The sequence below is a fragment of the Piliocolobus tephrosceles genome, chromosome 7 (assembly GCF_002776525.5).
Source record: "Piliocolobus tephrosceles isolate RC106 chromosome 7, ASM277652v3, whole genome shotgun sequence".
Classification (NCBI taxonomy): Eukaryota; Metazoa; Chordata; class Mammalia; order Primates; family Cercopithecidae; genus Piliocolobus; species Piliocolobus tephrosceles.
The window spans coordinates 136,399,095-136,421,184 of NC_045440.1; the positions used below are offsets into that span (position 1 = coordinate 136,399,095).

Sequence of the window (22,090 nt, forward strand, 5' to 3'; positions counted from 1 at the left end):
GTTAGTTGCTAACTGTGAAATTGTTCGACATGGTTAGGTTTTTACTTTTGGGGGAGCAAGATAAATTCACACTGCTGAGTTTAGCAGTTGATGCTAAAGGATTGATGAGATTTGCAAATAGTCCAATTATTATATGCAACTGTTCTTAATTGTTTTCCAGTAGAGATAATGAACTTGCAATACTCTCTATGTTCTTCTAGTGGGGTGGATGCCCACATGACTAGCCACTGTTAAGAATGCTATTGCTGCCTACATTACCAAACAAGTAATTGGTATCTTTGTAAAAATTGATGCCTTTGTTTTTATTTTACTATCAGGATTCTTTCTCACAGAGCCAGCCAATTTTAGATAAGGATACAGCCTCAGGAAATCTTAATTCTGTTAGTATCTGGGAGGATACAGTAAATCAAGTTTTTTGAAAAATGGTCAAGTTTTTTGAAAAATAAACTCTTGGTTCAGGTTCTCACAGGCACCTTGGGCCAACGGTTGTCTGTTGCCCCTTATCACACAATTCTCTTTAGGTAGGAAACACAGTGTGAACAGATATGGAGTCTGCCTTCCAGAAACTTAGAGTCTAGAAGGGACACAAAGCAAGTAACTGAAATACAAATATTTAAAGCATGATATAAGTGCCTGAAGAGGTGTAAAGTACTCTTTGGTGTAAAGGAAGAAAAGTATGCCCCAAGAGGCCTCTGGTAGAGCCTCTTAAAAACCCTGTAGAGACAAACCATCTGCCTTCTCTTCTTGCTTCCTTGAAACTCAGTTTTTCATCTATATGATGAGATGATAGTAGATGATGTCTGTGGTCACTTTTGGCTCTACAATCTTGATGTTTTACTTAACATTAATTAGGCATTTGATAGTCTATGTTTATTCAAAAAAAAGATTATGATATATGATAGGGTTATTTTCAGCTTAAAAATGTCAATTTAAGATAGCTTTAGAGATGATAACTTTTATTGTTTGTACCACTGTGAAGACAAAATTGGCATTAGTAGGTTGTATGAATATAATTTTGAGCCATTTTAGTTACTCTTGTATTAAAAGAAATACCTTTAGTAACACATCTTCATTTTTTTATTTTTATTTTTTAGCAAATTAGTAAATAAATATCAAGGAGCATTTACCGGTTTTATTGCAGCATGTCTTAGTTAGCATGGATAGGAATGTTGGCTTGACGTGGCCATGCAGAGTGTACCTTTATGTAACGTCAGGATGTCCATGAGCAGGTCCCCTCAGTTTTCGGGTAACATTCGATGAAATGCATTAGGCTTTGCTTCAGTGTCATTCGAAGTCATCTTAGTTTTTGAATGAAATGTAGATATAAGTAAATACATGTGTGTAGGTTTATCATCATAGCTAAGATAGTTGGACTCTTCTTAGTGAATCTTCTATAGAGTGTTCATGAATTATATTATGGATTGGTTAATATAATACATTTTATCACCAGTGAAAAACAGAAGTAGGTCTTGGGGTTGGTCTAAGTTAGTATGGCAAAATAGCATATTGTCAGTTCTACCTAATCTGCCTGTGGCGGGTTTTGAAATGGCCTTCATTTTTATTCCAACATCTCATGTCAACTTTACATTTACTATTTAAAAGTCTTTTTGTTTTAAATTGTTTTTCAATTTATTTTCCAGATTTGTTCAAAACAAAACTACAACTGGAGACTCTGTTGCCTCCACCCTCATACCAAATGTTCATGGCTTCTACAGAGCCTGGGGTTTCCATGGAGAGTCTCAGGGATTGCCTCTCTTTTTAGCCACAAGAATCTGTAATGATTAGCATACCAGAAGAGGCTTGAGAAATCACTCTACATTACTAGTTTTTGAGTTGTATGCAAGCAGGCATGGTTCAGAGATCTGCCTCTCTGACTTTAACTAGAGTAGCTCCATTTGCGTTTTGGTTTTTGTTGTTGCGTTTTGCATTCAGCTGCCAGATAATATATATATTTTTAAATCTATCTATCTATCTATATATTTTTAAATGTTCTGTTGCTAAAATTTAGTTTAAAAATTACCATTCTACAAACTAATGTTCTGATACTTTGGTCACCAAATTCTAGCACGTGGTAAAATAAGGACAAGATAGTGAACTTCTTGTAAAACTAAACTTATTTTTCTTGTTGACTTCTGGAATGGTCTGTTTTGTTTTCCTATTTGTGTGTAAGTATTTTTTAAAATCCTACTGTTGCATATACGAATATTTATTTTAATATCCTTACTTGAGTAAAACATTGACAACCCTTTATGAGTCCCCCAGTTTTACTTTTGAAATTTTGTCATTTATGAAATCGAATGGTTTGGGAACCACTAGAACATGTAAAAACTAAATCTAGAACTCACTCTCTGGACCCCACTCTGGGATTGGCTGCATCTCTTCTGCTGTGTTAGCCTCTGTGTTTCTGGTGCGGTGGTTCATAACTGCTGTATTTGTCTGTCAAGTACCTAAGGGGTGCACACATTCCAGTCAGTAAAAGTAGCCTAGTAAGACAGTTCCTTTAATCTCACTCCCTGTCCCCACTCCAGGAGATTCTAAACATCATTGCTCCACCTTTTCCCTAGAGATCCAGTGCTCCAGAGATGTAAGAACCTAAGAGGCAATGATCACTGTTAGCAATATATCTATATCTGCACTACCACTGAGGATTTGGAAAGCACATTCCTCATGGTTTGCATTGTAAATGCTTTATTGTTTTCAAGGAAATTGCATAAAATTTATAAAGTTCTAATAGTGCAACAAGTAGTAAACAGAAGTGATGCATTTGTTCAGCAGTCTTGCTAATAAGAAAATTTAATTGTATTTCTCTTTGCTGTGATGTCCCTTTCATTTTTTTCTGTCATAACAAATGGAGATTATTGGTGTTCTTATTTAGGTTTAAACTTGCTAGAGCCTTATTGGCACTTGATTTGAGTGGTATTTTTATATTTTTGTTATGTTTAAATGATAGAAAATATTTGAAGTAAGGTGAATGAAATACCAGCTTTTTTGATACTGTTGTAGAATGATCTTAAAAAATTAAACTGGTAAATGGTGACATTAAAGCATAATTTATAGACTAAAATTGTATTTTAAATGTACTGTAGTATTTTTCTTAGATTAACACTAGCCACAAATAGATATTAGCATTGGGAATGGTTGAATATGAATTGATTAAATGTACCTGTGTCAGCTGCACAGTAATTAAAAGGGCAATATTGGTTTAAAAATGAATTTTAGACTATTAATACCTATGTTTTATTGGAATATTTATTGAGATTGAATATTTTAATGTATAAGTATGTCTTTGTATTTTACATTTATATATAGAACAAAAGTGGTTTGCAGAACAGTTTTATTTTGACTATTATCATTACCTAACAGTGCATTCATGATGTAGTTCAAAGGTACAAGTTTGTTTTAGGCACAAGAGCTTAAATATTAGTTTTAAAAATGTATACAGATTGTTGAAAACCAGTATACTTTAATATGGAGTTTAATATTACATTTTGATAATCCAGATAGCATTCATATCATAACTGTCACAGAAGTAGAAATGATGCCTGGAACAATTACTCAGATGAATTTCAGTATCTTTTGGATTGCCAAAGGGCTATGGTGCTAGAGTAGACCTTTACTGATGGCCTAGTACAGTTAACTTTGTCTTTATGGTTAGACTCATATTTATGCTATTTCTGGAAATAGTGTAGTCTCAAATTATTACCCTACCACAAAAGAGAAAATGAAAAAAATTACATATTTACCTATCTTTGGACTAGACATCTTACATATTTTGACTCACATAATCCTTATAACTGCATGAGGTATATAGACTTATTCCTGTTTGACAGATAAGGAAACGGAAGCACAGAGGCATTAAATGATATTCTCAAGGCCGCAGAGCTAGTAAGTGGTGGAACCAGAAGTTGAACCTAAGTAGTTTGAATAACAAAAATCACATTTAATTTATTGTTTTGGTTGTTTTTTAAGGTAAGAAATCTCACTGCTTTGTTACCAGTTCAGGCAGTAAAACATGTAGACCATTAAAAGAGAAAGAGTCTTACATAGAGAGTTTTATGAGCAATTGTAATGTAAAATATTGTTCCATACTTTTAAGTTTTTCAGATTAAACTTACATATTTTTCCCCTAACCCACAGGAATATCGAAAACTGAAAAAAAAGTGAAATTGGAAGAAAAAAGCTCAACAGCATTTGGTATGAACAGAAAGTAATCTTTAAGCAAAAGACTATAAAGCTTGACAGAGAGGGAGGACATAGTCTGCCCCTTACTCTTTACCAGTTAATGCTTCCTTAGGTGTAAGTGATCATCTGTTTTAGTTCTTACTAGTATTAGTCAGCTCCAGATACGTGACTTATTAAACACATATCTTGTTTTATATGTAACTTTTTTATCAAGAGAGTCTCTTGCTTTCTCTGAAGGAACTTTGGTGTTTATGATCATCCCTAGTCAAAATTATGGCTATTCAAAAATAGACCTTGATTTAATATTGTTGAGACTTTAGAGAATGGATAGATTAAAATAGTAATTTTTTCACACTTTCTTCTTCATTATACTTTATAAAAATGTTATTGAGTTTTCTGCTATATTTTCTATTTTCTGTGCTGTAATGACTGAACGTCACAAAATAATGGATGATAGTCTTAAATATTCTGTAGATTAGTTAACTGGAGCTTGAATCACTGAAAGTTGGTCAAATATGTTTGATAAATTATAGGCTAAACCATTGTGAGTTGGAGCAATAGCTAGTAGGATATGTGTGATAATTTAATTTGAAATGTAGGATACTGCTCTAATATTTATTTTTTTAAGTACATATGATTAGGGAAAAGAATGCTTTACAATTTTGGAAAAATTAGTTTAATAAAATACATTTTTTTCCTCATGTTCTTAGCCTTCATTGTTAAACACACAGAGAATGTAAATAAAGACTGGAGGAGTTGTTTATAAATTGGTTTAATTATTTTTTAAAGCTTATCCAAAGCAAAAAGTCCATCAGGTTTTTTTTTTTTTTTAATCTCCTAATTTATTCTCTCATTAAATTATATGTGGAAATGCTGAGTCTCTTCATTCAGGTCCTTTGTAAATTATGGAGTTTAACTACTTACCACATCAGAAAATTGAGAATATTACTCATTGAAAGGTTTTAACTACTGTCTGTGTTAACTTTAAGGTATCAGGAGTTGGGATTTCTCAGCACTGCTAATGAAGATCCCCCTTATAGTCCAATAAGCTTATCAGGACTTCCAGAGTCATGACATGAACAGTTTAATTGAACCCATCCACTCTGGGCAGGTGACTGGAATAGCTGATTAAAACATAAATGCTGCTTTTAGGTTAACCACAAAGGAACAACTCAGGATCAGTCGTGATTGCTGAAGTATTCACTTTTTATCTTTTAGGTAAGAGAAAAGAAAAGGATAAGGAAAGAAGAGAGAAGAGAGACAAAGATCACTACAAACCAAAACAGAAGAAGAAGAAAAAAAAGAAAAAGAAATCTAAGCAGCATGGTAAGTACACTGAGATGGTTATTCCCATTTTTTAAAAAATTCGAAGTTTCCTTTGATTCCCCTTTTCTTTTACAAAATGGAGTCATGACAAGATCCCCGTGTTGAGAACTGGAAAGTTCCTGTAGCTTTTTTTGACCTGAAATTTCAAAAATACACTACTCTGTTTCAGTCTGGCCTATACATTAATTGTTGCAACTGATTAGACACTTTTCCTTCCAGCATTATAGTAGACTTGATGCCCTGACCAAGCACCCTTTAGCATGCTCAAGTAATTATTCTCAGTCTAGAATTGTAGAGTTCCTTAAATTAGCTTTCAAGAATGAGAGTGAAATAGATATTTTTAGAAGAATTTGAGAAACCAACAGAATTTGGTATCAGCAAAGGCCATGTGAAGATGGAGCAGAAATCAGAGGGATGCAGCCCCAAGCCAAGGAGTCAGAGGAACCAGAAGTTGCAAGAGGCAAGGAAAGGTTTGGCCCAGGGGCTTCCAGGGGGAGCACTTCCCTGTCAAGCCCTGATTTTGGACTTCCAGCCTTCAGAACTTTGAGAAAATACATTTCTGTTGTTTCAAGCCACTAAATTTATGGTACTTTCTTATGGCACCCCGAGGAACGAACACAACTCTAAATGTGTTTTAAATGATTTAAATAACTTTGCTATCAAAATCAGGAGAGAATAATATGGGAAAGCACAGCCACAAACTCTTCTTATAGATATAGATCCAAAATCCGTAAATAAATGTTACGAAATTAAATCTAACAATGTGTTAAAAGGATATGACCACAGAGAATTGATATGCAAAATTGTATCAGAAAATTAGATGAAACTCAGTTGTTAAAACATAGTGAAGTCTGTTTCATACATGCTGTATTGGCACAACTGACCAAGTAGATAATAACAGATGTTGCTAAGGAAATGAAGGCAACTACACAACTACTGTGGGAAGCAGATGGGGACCAGGGAGTAAGGTGACGATGTGTGTTCCATGTGGCCTAAAAACCCCTGAGGAAACTCACACAGTGCATCAAACATGAGAGTGTTCACAGCAGCACTGGGAGCAGCCCAGCTCTCCATCAAAAGTCATGCATTCCTTCAGTGGAGTAAATGAATGAATTACAGCTACAGAATCTCAGGAACCCAATGGTAAGCTAAAAACCAAGTAACTGAAGAAAACATAATGTTTCACTTATGTAAAGATAAAAAAGTTATAAAACTATGTTTTTAAGAGATTCAACTGTATATGGGAAAAGCAGAAAGAAAAACCAGAGAATGATGAACAAAAATTCAGGATAGTGGTTACCTGTAAGGTGGGGAAGGGGCGTTATCAGTTCAAACTGGAAAATGATGCAAAGGGACCTTCAAAAATAATGATACTCCCTTAAACTGCATGATTAGTACCTAAGTGTTTTGTGCTATTGATATTCTTTGTGTCATACCCATTTTTTGTATTTATGAGACATTTAATAAAACCAGTGTTAAAGAATACAAATCCAACTGGGCAGTTTTGTGGTTGGTAATCATTGTTAGTAAATTCTTAGATTTTAACTCTCTCCATAGTCCAAAAAACATTTAATTTTCCCACAGAATGTGAAGTTTTCACATTCTCAAATTCTAAAGCTGCCAGAGTAAATTGGAAGGTACGGGATCAAAATGGGGTTCATAAGCTTGAAACCGCTTTCCAGAGAGTCTTGAACATTTCCGGGCACTTCTATGTGTGCCTTGCTCCTCACTCCTTTCCCTTCTGCCCACCCCTCCATCACCTCTTCATATATAACTGTGGAATTCAAACTAGAAGTGATGTAGAGGTAGGAAATTCCAGAGTTTAGTAAACAAAAACTATTTACTGTGAACTCATTTGATGACGGAATACCCTCCTGTAAGCAGTATATCACAATACAGAAATGAGAAGCTCAGGCTGCAAATAAAACTTCCAGATGAACTCCCCCCTGACCAAAGGCTCTGAGGGGATTTGCCTAGCTTAGGGGTTCCAGTGGAGAGCTGCATTGTCAGTGCAGGAATGGCCAGCTATTTCAAGTCATCTTATGGCACAGCAATAAACGGTGGTCTGTTCTAATATTTAGTAGCAGATACAGAATATTATATACAAAATACCTGTGAAAGTGGAGAAAAAGATAACAGGGGCTGACACAAAACAAAATAAGGGGGCCACGCTTGGCAGCACAATGAGGGCTAGAGCTTAGGAGAAGGCAGGAAATTGTAACCTGAGAGAAGGAAGAGCAATTAGGATGAATAGAAGAAAAATGACCAAAAAAACTTGCACCTTAGAATTGTGACCAGCCCTTAACTATGGTAACCCTTTACAAAGAGCGTTAAAACATACTTTAAATGGTATATATTTTTATTTTTTAATGAAAAAGAAAACCTTATATATTTGTTTACATTTTAAAATGAGGCTTACAGATGAAAATCTTAACTTTGTAAATAGAGTCCTGGTAAGATGCACAGAAACATTGCTATTTATAAACAGCAGGTGTTGAGTTTGGTCATCACTGTCATCTTTGTAATTAATTATTGCATTTGAGGAGAATTTATTCTGAGCTATTTACTTTATCTTAGAAATGGCATTTTTCCCCAGATGGTTAAATTAGAAGAGTGGGCTTTAAGCAGGAAATACAGGATATTAAGTAACTTTGAAATTTTAAAGACATCTTAATGTTAAAGAGTTGACATTATTACTGTATGAGGCTTCTAGTATGTTTTTTAGTCTATAGTTAGCACCATGAGGGAGTTTCAAAATTATTTCTTCTATTTACCACTCAACATTATTTTATATATCCTGCTGGTACCTTATGTACCCCAAACTAAGCATTTTATAAATATTAGTACTTCATTTAATCCTCATATTAACCCTTTACAGTAGGATCTGTTATGTTCATTTTACCAACAGTTAGAGTGAGAAAGAGAGGTCTCCAGCTCTCATAGCTAGCAAGTGGTGAAAAGCAGATTCATTTCAAATCCAAGCAGTCTGACTTACACGTGTGAATTTTTAACTTTAACCACCATGCTATGTTATTAATACCTGAAATACTGTTTATCAAACTATGTATTCTTCTCTTCAGCAAGTTTTTGCTTGTTGTTGGCATACTAAGTTCTTGTCCTTATCTGTTATTTTAATGCAGTTATGCTAAATAATAATTTAGATTAGTTGTTTTATTATTTTATGAGGTAGTAGGTTAAGATGTGTTTATTAACAGAATTGGTTTACAAGACATAATACTAACATTGTGTTTAATTCGTGTGTATGAGAAGTCACCATGTTGGAATTTAAGAGTGACATCTTTGCCAGTTTTTAGCTTTCTACTTTGAGCAAATCACTTCATCTGTCTTTCATCTGTCTGTAAATATAAGGATACTGAAGGCATACAGAGATTGAAAAGAAATAGTTAGAAGTGAAAAGAGACTTGAAAGCATTGCATAGTAAAAAAGATTCCTTCAAGGAGTTTGTAAGTCATTGAAGTATATTGTAAGAGAGATGAGCGTACATAAATCTCTACCAGGAAAGTCTGATATTTGTGGCAAGAGTGGTCCAAGATAAACATTTGAGCTAGAAAAGATGACACATCAAGGAAGGGGCTTTATGTAGGAGACTACTTCTGATCTAATCCTTGAAGCATAACAGACTTTTATTCATAATAGCCAGAGGGAATTGGAGTGGGGAATACAGACAGGGTGTGGAATGCCAAGTTTTATTCATTTGTTAATGAAACCTATTAAATATCAGCCATGTTTTATTTTAGCACAAAATTGAGATTTCTTTCATTATTTTTACAGTCAGATTCTGTTTCTACTTTTACTTTTGCTGAAAGGGCAACATAGAATGGAGCTGATAAGAAGGCAGCCTTGCAAGTTTAGTATAGGGATTCAAATCCTGCCCATAACACTATAACTAAGTGACCTTTGGCAGGTTATTTAAATTCTCTATATCCCAATTTCTTTTCTTCTAAAATAAATGGTAATTGTTGTTTTACTGCGTAGATTTATTATTCAAATTAAATAAAGTAATCATTGTAAAGTACTTGATAAAGTACCTAGCATTTAATAAATGCCCTTTCCATGTCTGGGCCTAAGTAATATGGTGTTGGGCAAACTGCGGTTACGGTGAGGCCACTGGAGTCGGAATGGCATAGTGCTGCCCAAAGACTGCTATAATCTGACAGCATCAGCCTTATCTGGGAGTGTTTCATTCCCAGTGTACTGGAGATGAGGCCTAGGAGTCTGGGTTTTAACAAGCTTGCCAGCTTGTACACACTTTAAATGTTCAAATATACCGATATCACTTGTTTGTTAAGAGTGCAGCTTCCATAGTCAGGCTGCCTGGGTTTGAATGTTGGCTTTGCCATTGGTAGTTTGTATATTCTTGGGCAATTTACTTAATCTGTCCTGCCTCAGTTCTTTACTAGCAGTCCTACTTCCCTCATTAGATGCTTGTGAGGATTAAAAGAGTTAATACACATAAATAACTGAAAATTGTGTTTGGCACATGGAGAGCCCTCAATCAGTGTTGGTTATTCTGTGGTATTTATGATGACGAGTGTAAGTTTCCCATTGCTGCTGTCGCAAATTACTGCACATCAGTGGTTTCAAAAAATATGTATTCATTATCTTAAGATTCTGGAGGTCAGAAGTCCAAAATGGATCTCTCTGGGTTAAAACCAAGGTATCAGCAGGGCTCCATTTTTCTCTGGAGGCTCTCAGGGACAGTCTGTTTTCTTGCCTCTTCTAGCTTCCAGAGGCTTCTGCATTTCATGGCCCTTGTCCTGCTCCCATCTTCAGAGTCAGCAGTGGTCCAGCCTTTCTCATAGTGTTCACTCTCACATTGTCTCTTCTGCCTCCATCTTTTCACTTTTAAGGACACTTGCCATTACATTGGGCCCACCCTATAATCCAAGGTATTCTCCCTGTTACAAGGTCAGCCGATTAGCAACCTTAATTCCACTTTTCCACAGAGCTTAGCCCATTTAAAGGTTCTAGAGTTGAGGACATAGACGTTTTTGGCAGACTATTCTGCCTCCCACAACTGCCAACTTCAAATGGATACTTAGTACAGACCAGTACTTATCTTATAAGCTCATTTTTCCACTCTCTGTCTTTCCTTTTTACCGCTCATTTCCACCTCTCATTTCCACCTCTCATGTATTCCCTAACCTGCCTCACTTGACATCATTTTCCTCACAGAGTTGAGGAGACAGACATCATCAGATGGGAACTTGCTCGTACTCTGTCCACCACATCTGCATGCTTACATGAAAATATTCATCTTCTTTGTCTCTATTAGTGGAGGGAATGTCTGCTTTTTTCTTCTTATTCTGGCATTTCTCACCACTGCCATTCCCCTTTCCCACATCTTAAGGTTCATGTAGATGATGTGTAAGATTTCCCATCTTACAGAGCCCTCCTCTAAATTTCTGTTTCTTCTCTGGTTTCTCCACCTCGCATTTCCTCTTCAGCCCCATCTCAGACCCACTTTCGTTGCCTAGTTGCTCAAGCAAAAACCTGGGAATCAATCATGATAATGCCATCTTAGTTCTTGGCCTCTAGTCTATAATAGCACTCCATCTTCCTTGAAAACTTCTCCTTAGTTGCCATCACCTAAGTACCGAGCCACCAGCATTTCTTGTCTGGACTACTGCTGTAGCCTCTGAACCGTCCCCCCACTTCTATGTGTGCCTTCCTGCACTCCATTCTCCATTCCACAGCTAGAGTGATCCTCCAGAAATGGAACTGTCACATCTTGCTGCTTCTCCACACAAGCATTGAATGACTTTTTATTGCATTAAGGTAAAACTTTTTTTAAAAAGCTAGTCTGGCTCCTGTCACTCTAGCTTTGTTTCCCCCTTATTCACTGTGTTCCAGCCAGTCTTACAGCTTGCCCAATGTGGCATGCACTCTTCAGCTTCAGAGCCTTCCCACATGCCTGGAATCACACCCCCACCTCCTTTTTTCCTTCCCTCACTATACCCTCAACTCTTCAGTAGGCTGCATGTGGCCTTTCCCCTTGCAAACATCTGTGGGACTCATTCCAAAACTGAGAAAAACAGAATTTTTACAGAGTTCTTCCAGGACTAGTTAATTACCTTGAGAGATTTTTTACTTGAAAAATGTATTGATCAGATTATCTCTATATAATTGGTGTGCCAGGCATCAGGAGAACCTCTTTACGAATTGTGAGGACGAAAAAGGTTAATTTCCATCTTGCATATCTTTTTTTTCTTCAACTGTTATTAGGTTGGTGCAAAAGTACCTCAATTACTTTTGCACCAACCGAATAAGTTCTGGGATGCATGTGCAGGATGTGCGCGTTTGTTTTACAGGTAAACATGTGCCATGGTGGTTTGCTGCACAGATCAAGCCATCACCTGGGTGTTAAGCCAAGCATGCATTAGCTATTCTTGCTGATTCTCCTCCAACTTCCCACAGGCCCAGTGTGTGTTGTTCTTCCCCATGTGACCATGTGTTGTCATCTTGCATATTTTACTGCAGACATAGTTGTGATTATAATGGAGAGAAAATGTAGAAATAATCCTTTTTCACCTCTGTACTACTTCACAAAAGTTTACCGGTACCGGTTAGAACCTGGTGCCCCCTACTATGTATGTATTGTGTGGGGTATATTTGTTTCCCAATTGTTCTTGCTAAACCCAGTTCATCAAATAGATATGTAGCTTTTCATGGATGAGAAGTGAAAGTAGTAGCATGATTATTTGATGTATCCTGAAACATGACTTTCGTTATTTTTATAGTGACCTTAATTATCTGACACTTTATTAATATTTCTTTCTGTATCTTATGTTACAGACTATTCAGACTATGAAGACAGTTCCCTCGAATTTTTGGAAAGGTGCTCTTCTCCACTAACTCGATCTTCTGGGAGTTCTCTGGCTCCACGAAGCATGTTTACGGAGAAAACTACAACCTATCAGTACCCAAGGGCAATTCTGTCCGTTGATCTTAGTGGTGAAAGTATGTGTAACCATGTGATGATTAAAACAAGACTTACAATTCCTAAATGTGTAACTGAGAATAAAACATACTCTGTTAAGGGCACATGATTTAAAAAGTTGTTAGCTAAACTAATACGAAAGTCTTGATGGGAGAAATTTGAGCTACTTTTTAATTTATATAAAGTTAAATTGGCTTTATACTTATTGGTGGAAAAGAGAATCATAAGGAAAATATTACTAGTGTATATACTTCTGTAGGCTTTTGTACATATATTTTTATGTTCTTTACTATCAACTTACAGAGTAGGTATTATTCACATTTGATATATAGACAAGCCGAAACTTACAGGATAACTTTTCGGCTTAGGTAGTGTTAGAATTAAGACTCTAACCAAGGTCTGTCTTAACTCCATAGATAATGCTTTTTTTAAATAAATATTTATGGTAATCTTAAAAGTATACTTTGAATTCCTGGTCAGATACATCTGTAACCAAAGTCCTGGGATGTAGTCAGACAAGTGATTTAAATACAGGCAGGAGCTAAGTGCTGTTAGGTAGTCAGAAGGCCACGTCAGCAGTGAAGGGAGCACTGGAGTTCAAATCTGTTAGACTTTCCTGCAGGTCCAGTCATGACAGTGGAAAGTGTTGAAGATTCTTACCTTGCTTCCAATATTGTAAGCAATAGGAAGAGAGATCCCATCTCTAGACATTGAGGGCTGTGGCGTAAGAGTAGAGCTCTAATAGCGACCAGAGTCAGAGTGAGGAATAAGGGACGGGGCCTTCAGCCTAAGTACAACTTAGGATCCTTATGAGTGTGCTCACTTCCTCCCTTATTCTTTCTTCTGACTGCCCTTGATGGTGGATACTAGGTTAAATGTTTTCTTTTGCAGTGTTTGCTTCCAGGTCTAAGTCCTCCGTGGCTCATTATGGAGAAAGCATTTTCTTTCCTTTATAGCACATGACACTTGTGAGATTTTATTTTTAAAAGCTTGAGGTATGGGAGGGGATTAAAAAGAAGTTACCACCACTCTTTTCCAGCAAATACAAGTCTGCTTTTTCCCATGGTTAAGTGGTTCTTCACCCCAGATGGACCTTACAGTCATTGCTATGGTGCTTTAAACTATATTGATCATGGATCCTACCATGAGGCACAATTGAATGAGATTTCTGGAAGGATCCTGGCAAGATACAACTTCTAGGTGATTCTGTGGAGAAGCAGAGGTTGATAGTCACATTAAGAACACCTTTACTGTGAATCATCAAGATCTGAAGATTATCTCTTGCTATAAAGAGATGGAGAATAGGGGTTATATCTAGGCTAGCTGTGGTGCTGAAACGAGAACCCTTGAAAGAGCATGAAAAGAGCCATAGATGTGTACTCTCTGTTCTTCTTAATCTCTGCCCTGCCCTTATGATCAAGTACGGAATCAGGAGAAAGAAAAGGAATGTTAGTAAGGTCATAGGTCAGAAGTTCTCAAATGTTAGCATGTGTCAGAACTGCCCAGAGAAGGTGTTAAAACACATTTCTGGGCCTCACCCTCAGAATTTCTGATTTCCAACAAGTTCCCAGGTGGTGATAATGTTGCTGATCGGGGAACCATACTTGCAAAATGCTGTCTCAGGAAATAGCAATGACAGTTTAAGGGGTACTTGTTGGAAGGCAACAGCTGTTCTTGTGGCCCCTCAATTGGAGCCATGGTCTAGGTGGCTATTTAAGTGTAAGGGGGAACTTTTATTTGCTTCTTATATAACTTGGAGCTCTATCATCCATTTTACTCAACTTCCAAAACTCAGCTAAGCATATGTTTAGTGCTTGGGAGTTATTCAAACTAGATTTTCTGGAGAATATGATAAATTTGCTTGCTAACACCATAAAACCTGGTAATCTTTGCCATGCAAGTGTATGTGAGATACAGTAATTCATTTTAATGGTATAATTTCAAATTAATTTTTTTTTTAATTTATTTTATGTAGATTTTTTTTGAGGCAGGGTCTTGCTCTGTTGCCTAGGCTGAAATACTGTGGTGTGATCGTAGTTCATTGCAGCCTCAAACTCCTTGGCTCAAGCAATCCTCTGGCCTCAGCCTCCTGAGTAGCTAGGACCACCAGCACAGGTCATCATGCCTAGCAAATTATTTTTGCTTTTGTAGAAATGAGGTCTTGCTTTGTTGTCCAGGCTGGTCTCAGACTCCTAACTTAAAATGATCATCTCACCACGGCCTCCCAAAGTGCTGGGATTGCAGGGGTGAGCCACTGTGCCCGGCCCATTTAATACTGTTTATATGCTATGATAGTGTTTGAAACGGTTTTATCCACATTCTAATGAACTTGTACTTGAGAAAGTCCAAAAGAAAATTTGGATTAAAGCCAGCAACATTATGGATGGGTGAAAGTTTCCTCCTTAGGTTCTTTTAAAACAAGTTACACTGTTCATATTAGATTTTCCGTATCTAGTTGATTTACTAGCTCCATGAATATTTTCAGATATTTCTCTATTATCTATTTCTGCTGACCTTTCTTCCATATGTCCCTGTGACTTCAAAGAGAAGAAAACTGTCTTTTTCTATAAAACATTAATCAATAACAAAACATTCAAAAACATTGAAACAAGAAAAAAGTAAACAAGATTAGAAGCTGATAGAGGAAACACTAAGTCACGTGAATATGTAAAGTATAAATAGCATGAATTTTTAAAGTTCAAATCTGTTCAACTTCAGTCCGATCTGATTAAGTCTGAAAAGAAGATGTTCTCTCTCTGACTCTCTCCTTAGTTCTTCTACAGACATTCTGGAGTGGCTATATTATATATCAGGCCTCATTCTAATCACTGGGGATGTAGAATTCAACATTGCAAAGTTCTTCCTGTTATGGATCCTGATATTCTAGTGAGAGGAGACAGATGATAAGCAGGTGAAGGGATGACTCAGAATGTGGCTGGGGGGTAGGGTGTGAGGTAGGAAGGTGCTCTGCTGATTAGCCTCTGTCAGGAGCTCACACAGCACTATATGATGTTCTGTGTCTCATGATGACTCAGTTTTCCTAACATTTCTCCATCCACACTACTGCAAAAATTTTAGTGCTCCATCATTTATTTTCCTTTGTTATAAATAAAGATTCCCCCATGTCTGTCTCAATTTCCATTTCCTCAGTAGCCTGAGCAAAATGGTAGGCTTTGGCGTTGACAGTATTATACACACACGCCTAAAATCTGGCATGTAAATTGAGTTGTGTGTAGTAGTCATCCATATAGTGTAGTTTCTAGAATATGCTTAATTTAAAAGAATATTTTTACCAAAGCAAAATTAATACATTTTAAAAATCCCTTGGGGAACTCACGGTTCTGGTTTTAAGAAATACTGGTAAAGTGATTAAGAACACAGGCTTGAGAATCAGGCATTCCTGGTATTCAGTTGGTTTTCCTGCTCAATGGCTGCGTTTCCCAAGCAAGTTATATGTCCTGTGTTTAAAGTGCTAATACAGCACTGTGTGCTTACTAAGTGCTGTAGTAGTTGATGCTACTGATACTGTCAATAATGGTATTGTTGATTTTAGACCCCAGGCAAGCTCCTTTACCTCTCTGAAGTTGTTTATAGTACGAATAATAAAACCCGTCCTCTTTACAATCCAGGGTTTTTTTTTTTTTTAGTGATTTTTCAAAAAGCACTTTATTAATCAAAAAAATAAGAAAAAAAATAGAATGAAGAATCAGTGGTGTGCTAGAGCCAACTTGTGCTGGGTAATGGGGGCTTACTACACATACCTGTCCCCAGATCCATGGACAGAGGTGTCACACTGATAGTATGAAATCACAAGGGGACAACCCAGGGTTTTTATGAGGGTCAGAAGGGATAATGTTTGTGAAAGTATATGGAAACTATGCAAATTTAAATTATTGACATCAGTCTTAGCCATAAATTCTGTAAGCATGAAGTCTAAAAGATACTTTGAGTTACTTATAATAGTGTATACTGTAAGATGTAAAGCAGTCATATACGTAAGCTTCAAAAATCTTTTCTTTCCATGTCCCGAGACAAGTACAGTACAGTATTCTCATTTGTTTGCCCCCCCTTTTAAAATGTTTAATAGCTTATGATCACTTCTCGTAGCTCCTTTCTTTATGAAAAATAACATGAAGATAGAAAAGTTGCACTGAGTTACTTTTTATATATATTCTAGACTTATCAGATGTAGACTTCCTAGATGATTCTTCAACGGAGAGTTTGCTTCTGAGTGGGGATGAATACAATCAGGACTTTGATTCAACCAATTTTGAGGAATCTCAGGATGAGGATGATGCTCTTAATGAAATTGTGCGATGTATTTGTGAGATGGATGAGGAGAATGGCTTCATGATCCAGGTAATTGGTTAACCTCTCTTCCCTATATATAATAATGAGTTAGTTGTTTCAGGTGCTCAGCAAATGCATCATGGTGTTTTATTTCTTTACTAACTGTACAGCTGAAGACTTTTCTAACTTATGATTATGTGGAAAATACCCACAGTAATGATTAGGAGATTTCCTCATTAAGTAAAGTAGACAATGTTCTTATTTTAGCAGCTCTCTTTGTTTTCTAGGGTACGTAGTTCAGTGCCTTCAGGCTGAAACTCTTTAGAATGATTAGGGTGGTAAGCCCTAATGGGGCTTACACAAATGGGCAGGCTACATCAACCTTTCTCTTTCTCATCTGCATTCATGTAATTATTATTATAATTAATAATTTAGAGTCATCCTTCACTTGTCAGTGATTAAAAGATAAAAATTTCCAGTATTCTTAAAAAAGGAAAAATTTTGTTGCAGGAGTTAACAACTTCTTCTTGTAGGAGAGATATATTTAAGATAAAAGGAAAGCACAACCCAAATTTTGTGATGCCAGAAGATTTGGAGATGTTAGTTGAGAGCATGAAGAAAGAGTAATCTTTTTTTTCCTCCCATTTTTCAGTGGTTTTCTGGAGGGAATTACAAATTTATAGCTTCACAACACAAGCAGTACTTTAAGAGATCATTGCTATAGACACTGGTACAAACTTGCTTTTATTTTCCTCTAATTTCCACATTTTAGCAAACTATTTTAAGAGTATTATGATGTAATTGCCTAAATATCAGTGGGCATTAAATTAGAGAAATTATGACTTTTTTATGATTTAAGTACTTGATCAAAGCATATTCTAATAGGTGCAACAAAAGAAAGTTCTTGAAGTAGTTGACCATTTCAAAGATAAAATTCATCTTAAGTCATGACTTGATTTTGTTATGTCGAATAAGAATGGAACTGATAGCGGCAGTAGGAAGCCAAGCCAGCCAATTCAAAGAAAAGGCATGTATCCGTATTCCTAGTTTATTCCTAGTGAGAATCGGATGACCGTAATACTCCTCTGTTTTCTGCAGTGTGAAGAGTGCTTGTGCTGGCAACACAGCGTGTGCATGGGGCTGCTGGAGGAGAGCATTCCAGAGCAGTACATCTGCTATATCTGCCGGGACCCACCGGGTAAGGCTTTCTGCGCCGTGCTGATTGCCAGGATGCCTCCATGTCTCCTCCAGGATTCCAGAGTGTATCAGCTGTGTTCACCACCACTATAGCAAGTTCTCACATGATGTCATTGATAGGTTGTTGGAAACTATGGCTCCAAATGAAACAGCATGCTATATGCCATAGGAACTTAACTTGTATGTATCAATTAGCTTATAGTACAATTCATTTCATTATTCAGTGTGTCAGTTTCCAAGAACCTATTGATTACACTTAGTGAGGACTCACTGTACTTCTTGGTCAAGTAGACTGAACTTCCATATTAACATTTTAAAATATTTTTTCACTGTTACACTTTTATTTTCCACATTGATTACTTAGACAAATACATTAGCATATATTTATCAACACAATTACTATCTTACTGGAAGAGAAGAGGTGTAACTTCTTCCTGGAGAAGAATTAGCCTCTGTCTGTTCCTCTGAATCCATTTCTAGCTAGGCTTATTTGTGGCAATCGGAGGAGATCTGCATTCTGAACTTGCACGCTACTGACCTGGCAGTTCTGCATGTTTGACTCATCGTAGAGCAGGTGAGGTCTTAGAACACTACCTGGGATGCCTTTATTGTACTGATGAGGCCGACTGAGATGAAATCTGTGCCTTTTGACTCTCAATCCACCATGCTGTCTACTTGGTGCCTTCTATGCTAGAGGATCTTCAGATAGCATATTCTGTGTGTTAAATTTAACTTCAACCTCCCGGCAGGAAATAACTAGGTTTTCTCAAATAATAGGCATGTGGTGAATTGGTCCCGTGACTATTGGGAAAAAAGAAAAAAGTCAAAGTAAGTCACAAAAAAGTCACAGTAAGAAGCAAGAGAATTAATTATTCACAACCATATGAATGTAGACATTTGTTTATTCATTCACCAACATTTATAGTGTTCATTATTCATTGTATTTATTCAATAACAAATGTAGACATTTGTTACTTATTCAGAAGCATTTATTGGATGGCTTCTATTTGCCACTGTGGTGAGATGATTGATTTAAACCATGCCTTCAACCAGCTAGTAGTATAGTATGGGACACAGGCACATAAACACCTCATTGTAATAGGATCTAATTTGTATTAGCATGGAGGATGTGGAATTTCATAGGATTCTGTGAAATCACACACATGGGAGAAGGGTTCCGATTCACTCATCTAGAACTCTATGGTTCATCCAATTCAAAACAAAGGTTAGTGAAAGAAATAACCCCTGTCTAGTTTTTATCCAGCCCTGTGAGCCTTTTTAGAGGATAAATGATGAGTACAAAAATTGAAAGCAGTGCACTCAGGGTTCCCTTTGCAAGTGTCATCTGCCACTGACCATGTCCTTAATGGTGTTTCCTCTCCTGGATGGGCAGGACCTCTAAAGGTGTGAGGAGCTCTTCCTGCACCAGTTCCTCAGAACGCTGTTTTATTCTTTTTGAATCTGCTCCTAGTGCTAGAGCTTGCCTTGCTTAATGAGCAACGTTAGTAGGGTAGCAGTTGAAGAAAAATCTGAATAAGTACAATCCTTTGTGATTTAATGTCAACTTCATCTGCAGGTCAGAGGTGGAGTGCAAAATACCGCTATGATAAGGAGTGGTTGAATAATGGGAGAATGTGCGGGTTATCATTTTTCAAAGAAAATTATTCTCATCTCAATGCCAAAAAAATAGTTTCTACGCATCACCTGCTTGCTGATGTCTATGGTGTTACAGAAGTGCTACACGGGCTACAGCTAAAGATTGGAATACTAAAGTAAGTGAAAGGTGGCAAAGGGAGAGTCACACTTCCGTGGACGTTTTAATTCAAACCAACACTGTCGGCCTTTTGATGGTCCAGAGTAACAGTTTGGAGGAGAGAACAGGTGTTTGAATAAAGTTTCATTTTTAAAAATAAGGAAAGATTAACAACCTTTTGGATGCGTTGGTGCTTCCTGCCTGTTCTCCTAGAATGTGTAAGTGTGGTTAAAGGTATATATAGCATCTAGTATTTCAACACATTTTAGCTCCTGTCCCACTGTTTTGTGTGCTTACCATATGTGCAAAATTAAGTGTAGTTGCTGTGGTGAACCCTATACATTGTGTCCTCCTTCAGGAATGCTATCAAGATGAAATAGATTCTAAGCAGGGTATTTTTTTTTTTTATAAAGATTGATTTAAAGGGGATGAAGGGAGCCTAAAAACCGAATCCACTTCTCTGCTGTGCACCAAATATGTTAGTAATCCCGTACAATTTTCTCTTAAAACAAGTCTGAGTCTCCCTAAAGAACGTATCAGAATATTCTTGAAGTCCTTATTTCCAGTCCTTCCTAATGCCTTACTGGAATTCTTCTTTAAAAGAAAAAGCAAACAAAAACCCACATTTTAAGTAAAAACAGGATGATTCACTGGTTCTTCACAAGATTTTCTTCATTTGGATGCACTTGCCTTGGCCAGAAACTTGCCCCATCCTCCCCTTCCCTTCTCATCCTTGTGTCTTTCACATCCTATCCATTGCAATTTGTGAACATTGTTCAGTCCATTCCTCTCTCCCTTCTCAACGATACTGTCTCAGCCAGGCTGTTACATTTCACATGAACGATTGCCATGCTTGTCCATTCTCTGTGGCTCCAGCCTTGTACTCTATCAGCTCTTTCTTTGTACTGCTGCCAGTGTAAGCTTAGGAAAAGATATTTATCAGCTTGTCTTTCTTCAACTTAATGTACTAGAGCATCTTCCTGTAGCCCAATGAATGGAGTCCTTCCATGACACATACTTTGTCTACCATTTTGTTGCCACATATTCCCTGTGCTTTTTCCCCCAAATGTCCCAGCTATCCCAAACCATAATCCCCAAATGAAGCAAGCTTTTCCATTGCTCTAGGCCTTTACTCACACCCAGGATAAGCTTCTACCACTAGTGCTCCTAGCAGATGCCTTTCATAATTACCTGTCCAACTAGAGTTGACCATGTTCTTCTTGGCAAACTCCACGCATACTGGTGTCAGGTACTTTGGTATACTTAATTTTTTAATGCCCATCTCCCCTTACTAAGTCGTGGGATCCTTTAAAATAGGGCTTGTGTCCTATTTATCATTTTGTCTCCAATTGATACTGTAGGGTAAGTACCTAGTAACTATTTGTTGAATAAAATTTGCTTCTTTTTATCATAAGCCTGAATATGAATTTGTTTTTTAAAAGGCCATGTAAATGCTAAGACTTAAGGGAGGGAATAATTTATTAGGTCTTTTTTTAAAACCTGATTTCCTTCTTGGTGTCAGTATGAGTTTCTCTGCATTCATAATTTTGCCAAGGATTTTAATTGGACCCTTTCTGTTTCATACACTTATAGGCCCTCTTTATGTTAATATTTTAAATAATAATATCTGTTATTATATACGATTTATTGAAAGTCCTACATGTCATGTGCTTTCATGTGATATTTCATTTAATCCTTATAATAAGCGACCTCATTTCATTGTTGGGTAGTGAAAGACAGAGATTTTATAACTTGTGTAGGCTTCTTTATGGCACAGCAGAATTCAGCCCCTTGGACTATTGGACTACAGTGCCAGCTTTTCGTCTACTATGCCTTTTACTGATTGAGTGTTTTAGTATTTTCTGAATGTTAAATTACTAGGGATTCAAATGATAAAATTTATTATTTCAGAAACAATACTTGAGTATTATTGGAAGAGAACTAATTTAACTCAGTATGTATCAAATTTGGAAATTATTAATATGCAAACATTATTGAGCCTTTTGAAAGGTTTATATATCCCGAATGTCCTTTCACTTCAGCTCTGATGATTGGATTCGTGTTTTACTTACTGCAGAATTAACTGTACAATATCATGCTTACATGTTCAGTGAGGGCAAGATAAATGGACATTATCAAAGATTGTTGATGGGGTTGTAATTAGTATAATCCCTTTTGAGGTCACTTGGGTAGTACCTATCAAAATAAATGTGCGTGTTATCCAGCAATTTCATATCTAGAAATTTATCCGACTGAAATATTCTGACTTGTGCGCAAAGATACACACAGGTACACAAACATATAACAGTAGGGAATTGGTTGACTCAACTGGTACATTTGTAACTGTTCAACCCTAGAGTAAAAGTAAGGGAAATCTATCT

The 22,090-nt window shown here is 36.7% G+C and overlaps 1 protein-coding gene across 15 annotated transcripts in view; it reads left to right on the forward strand.

The window, feature by feature from the left end:
• PHF20L1 (PHD finger protein 20 like 1) overlaps positions 1–22,090 on the forward strand; it is a 74,244-nt gene that overhangs the window by 44,409 nt on the left and 7,745 nt on the right. For all 15 annotated transcript variants that reach the window (XR_004229062.1, XM_031935906.1, XM_031935908.1 and 12 more), the window contains 6 exons: positions 4,138–4,194; positions 5,401–5,508; positions 12,325–12,489; positions 16,647–16,828; positions 17,858–17,957; positions 19,533–19,728. Coding sequence is in view for 14 of the 15 variants with exons in the window: in XM_031935906.1 (XP_031791766.1) it covers positions 4,138–4,194; positions 5,401–5,508; positions 12,325–12,489; positions 16,647–16,828; positions 17,858–17,957; positions 19,533–19,728 (808 nt within the window). In the remaining variant the exon portion in view is untranslated. The remainder of the gene's footprint in view (positions 1–4,137; positions 4,195–5,400; positions 5,509–12,324; positions 12,490–16,646; positions 16,829–17,857; positions 17,958–19,532; positions 19,729–22,090) is intronic.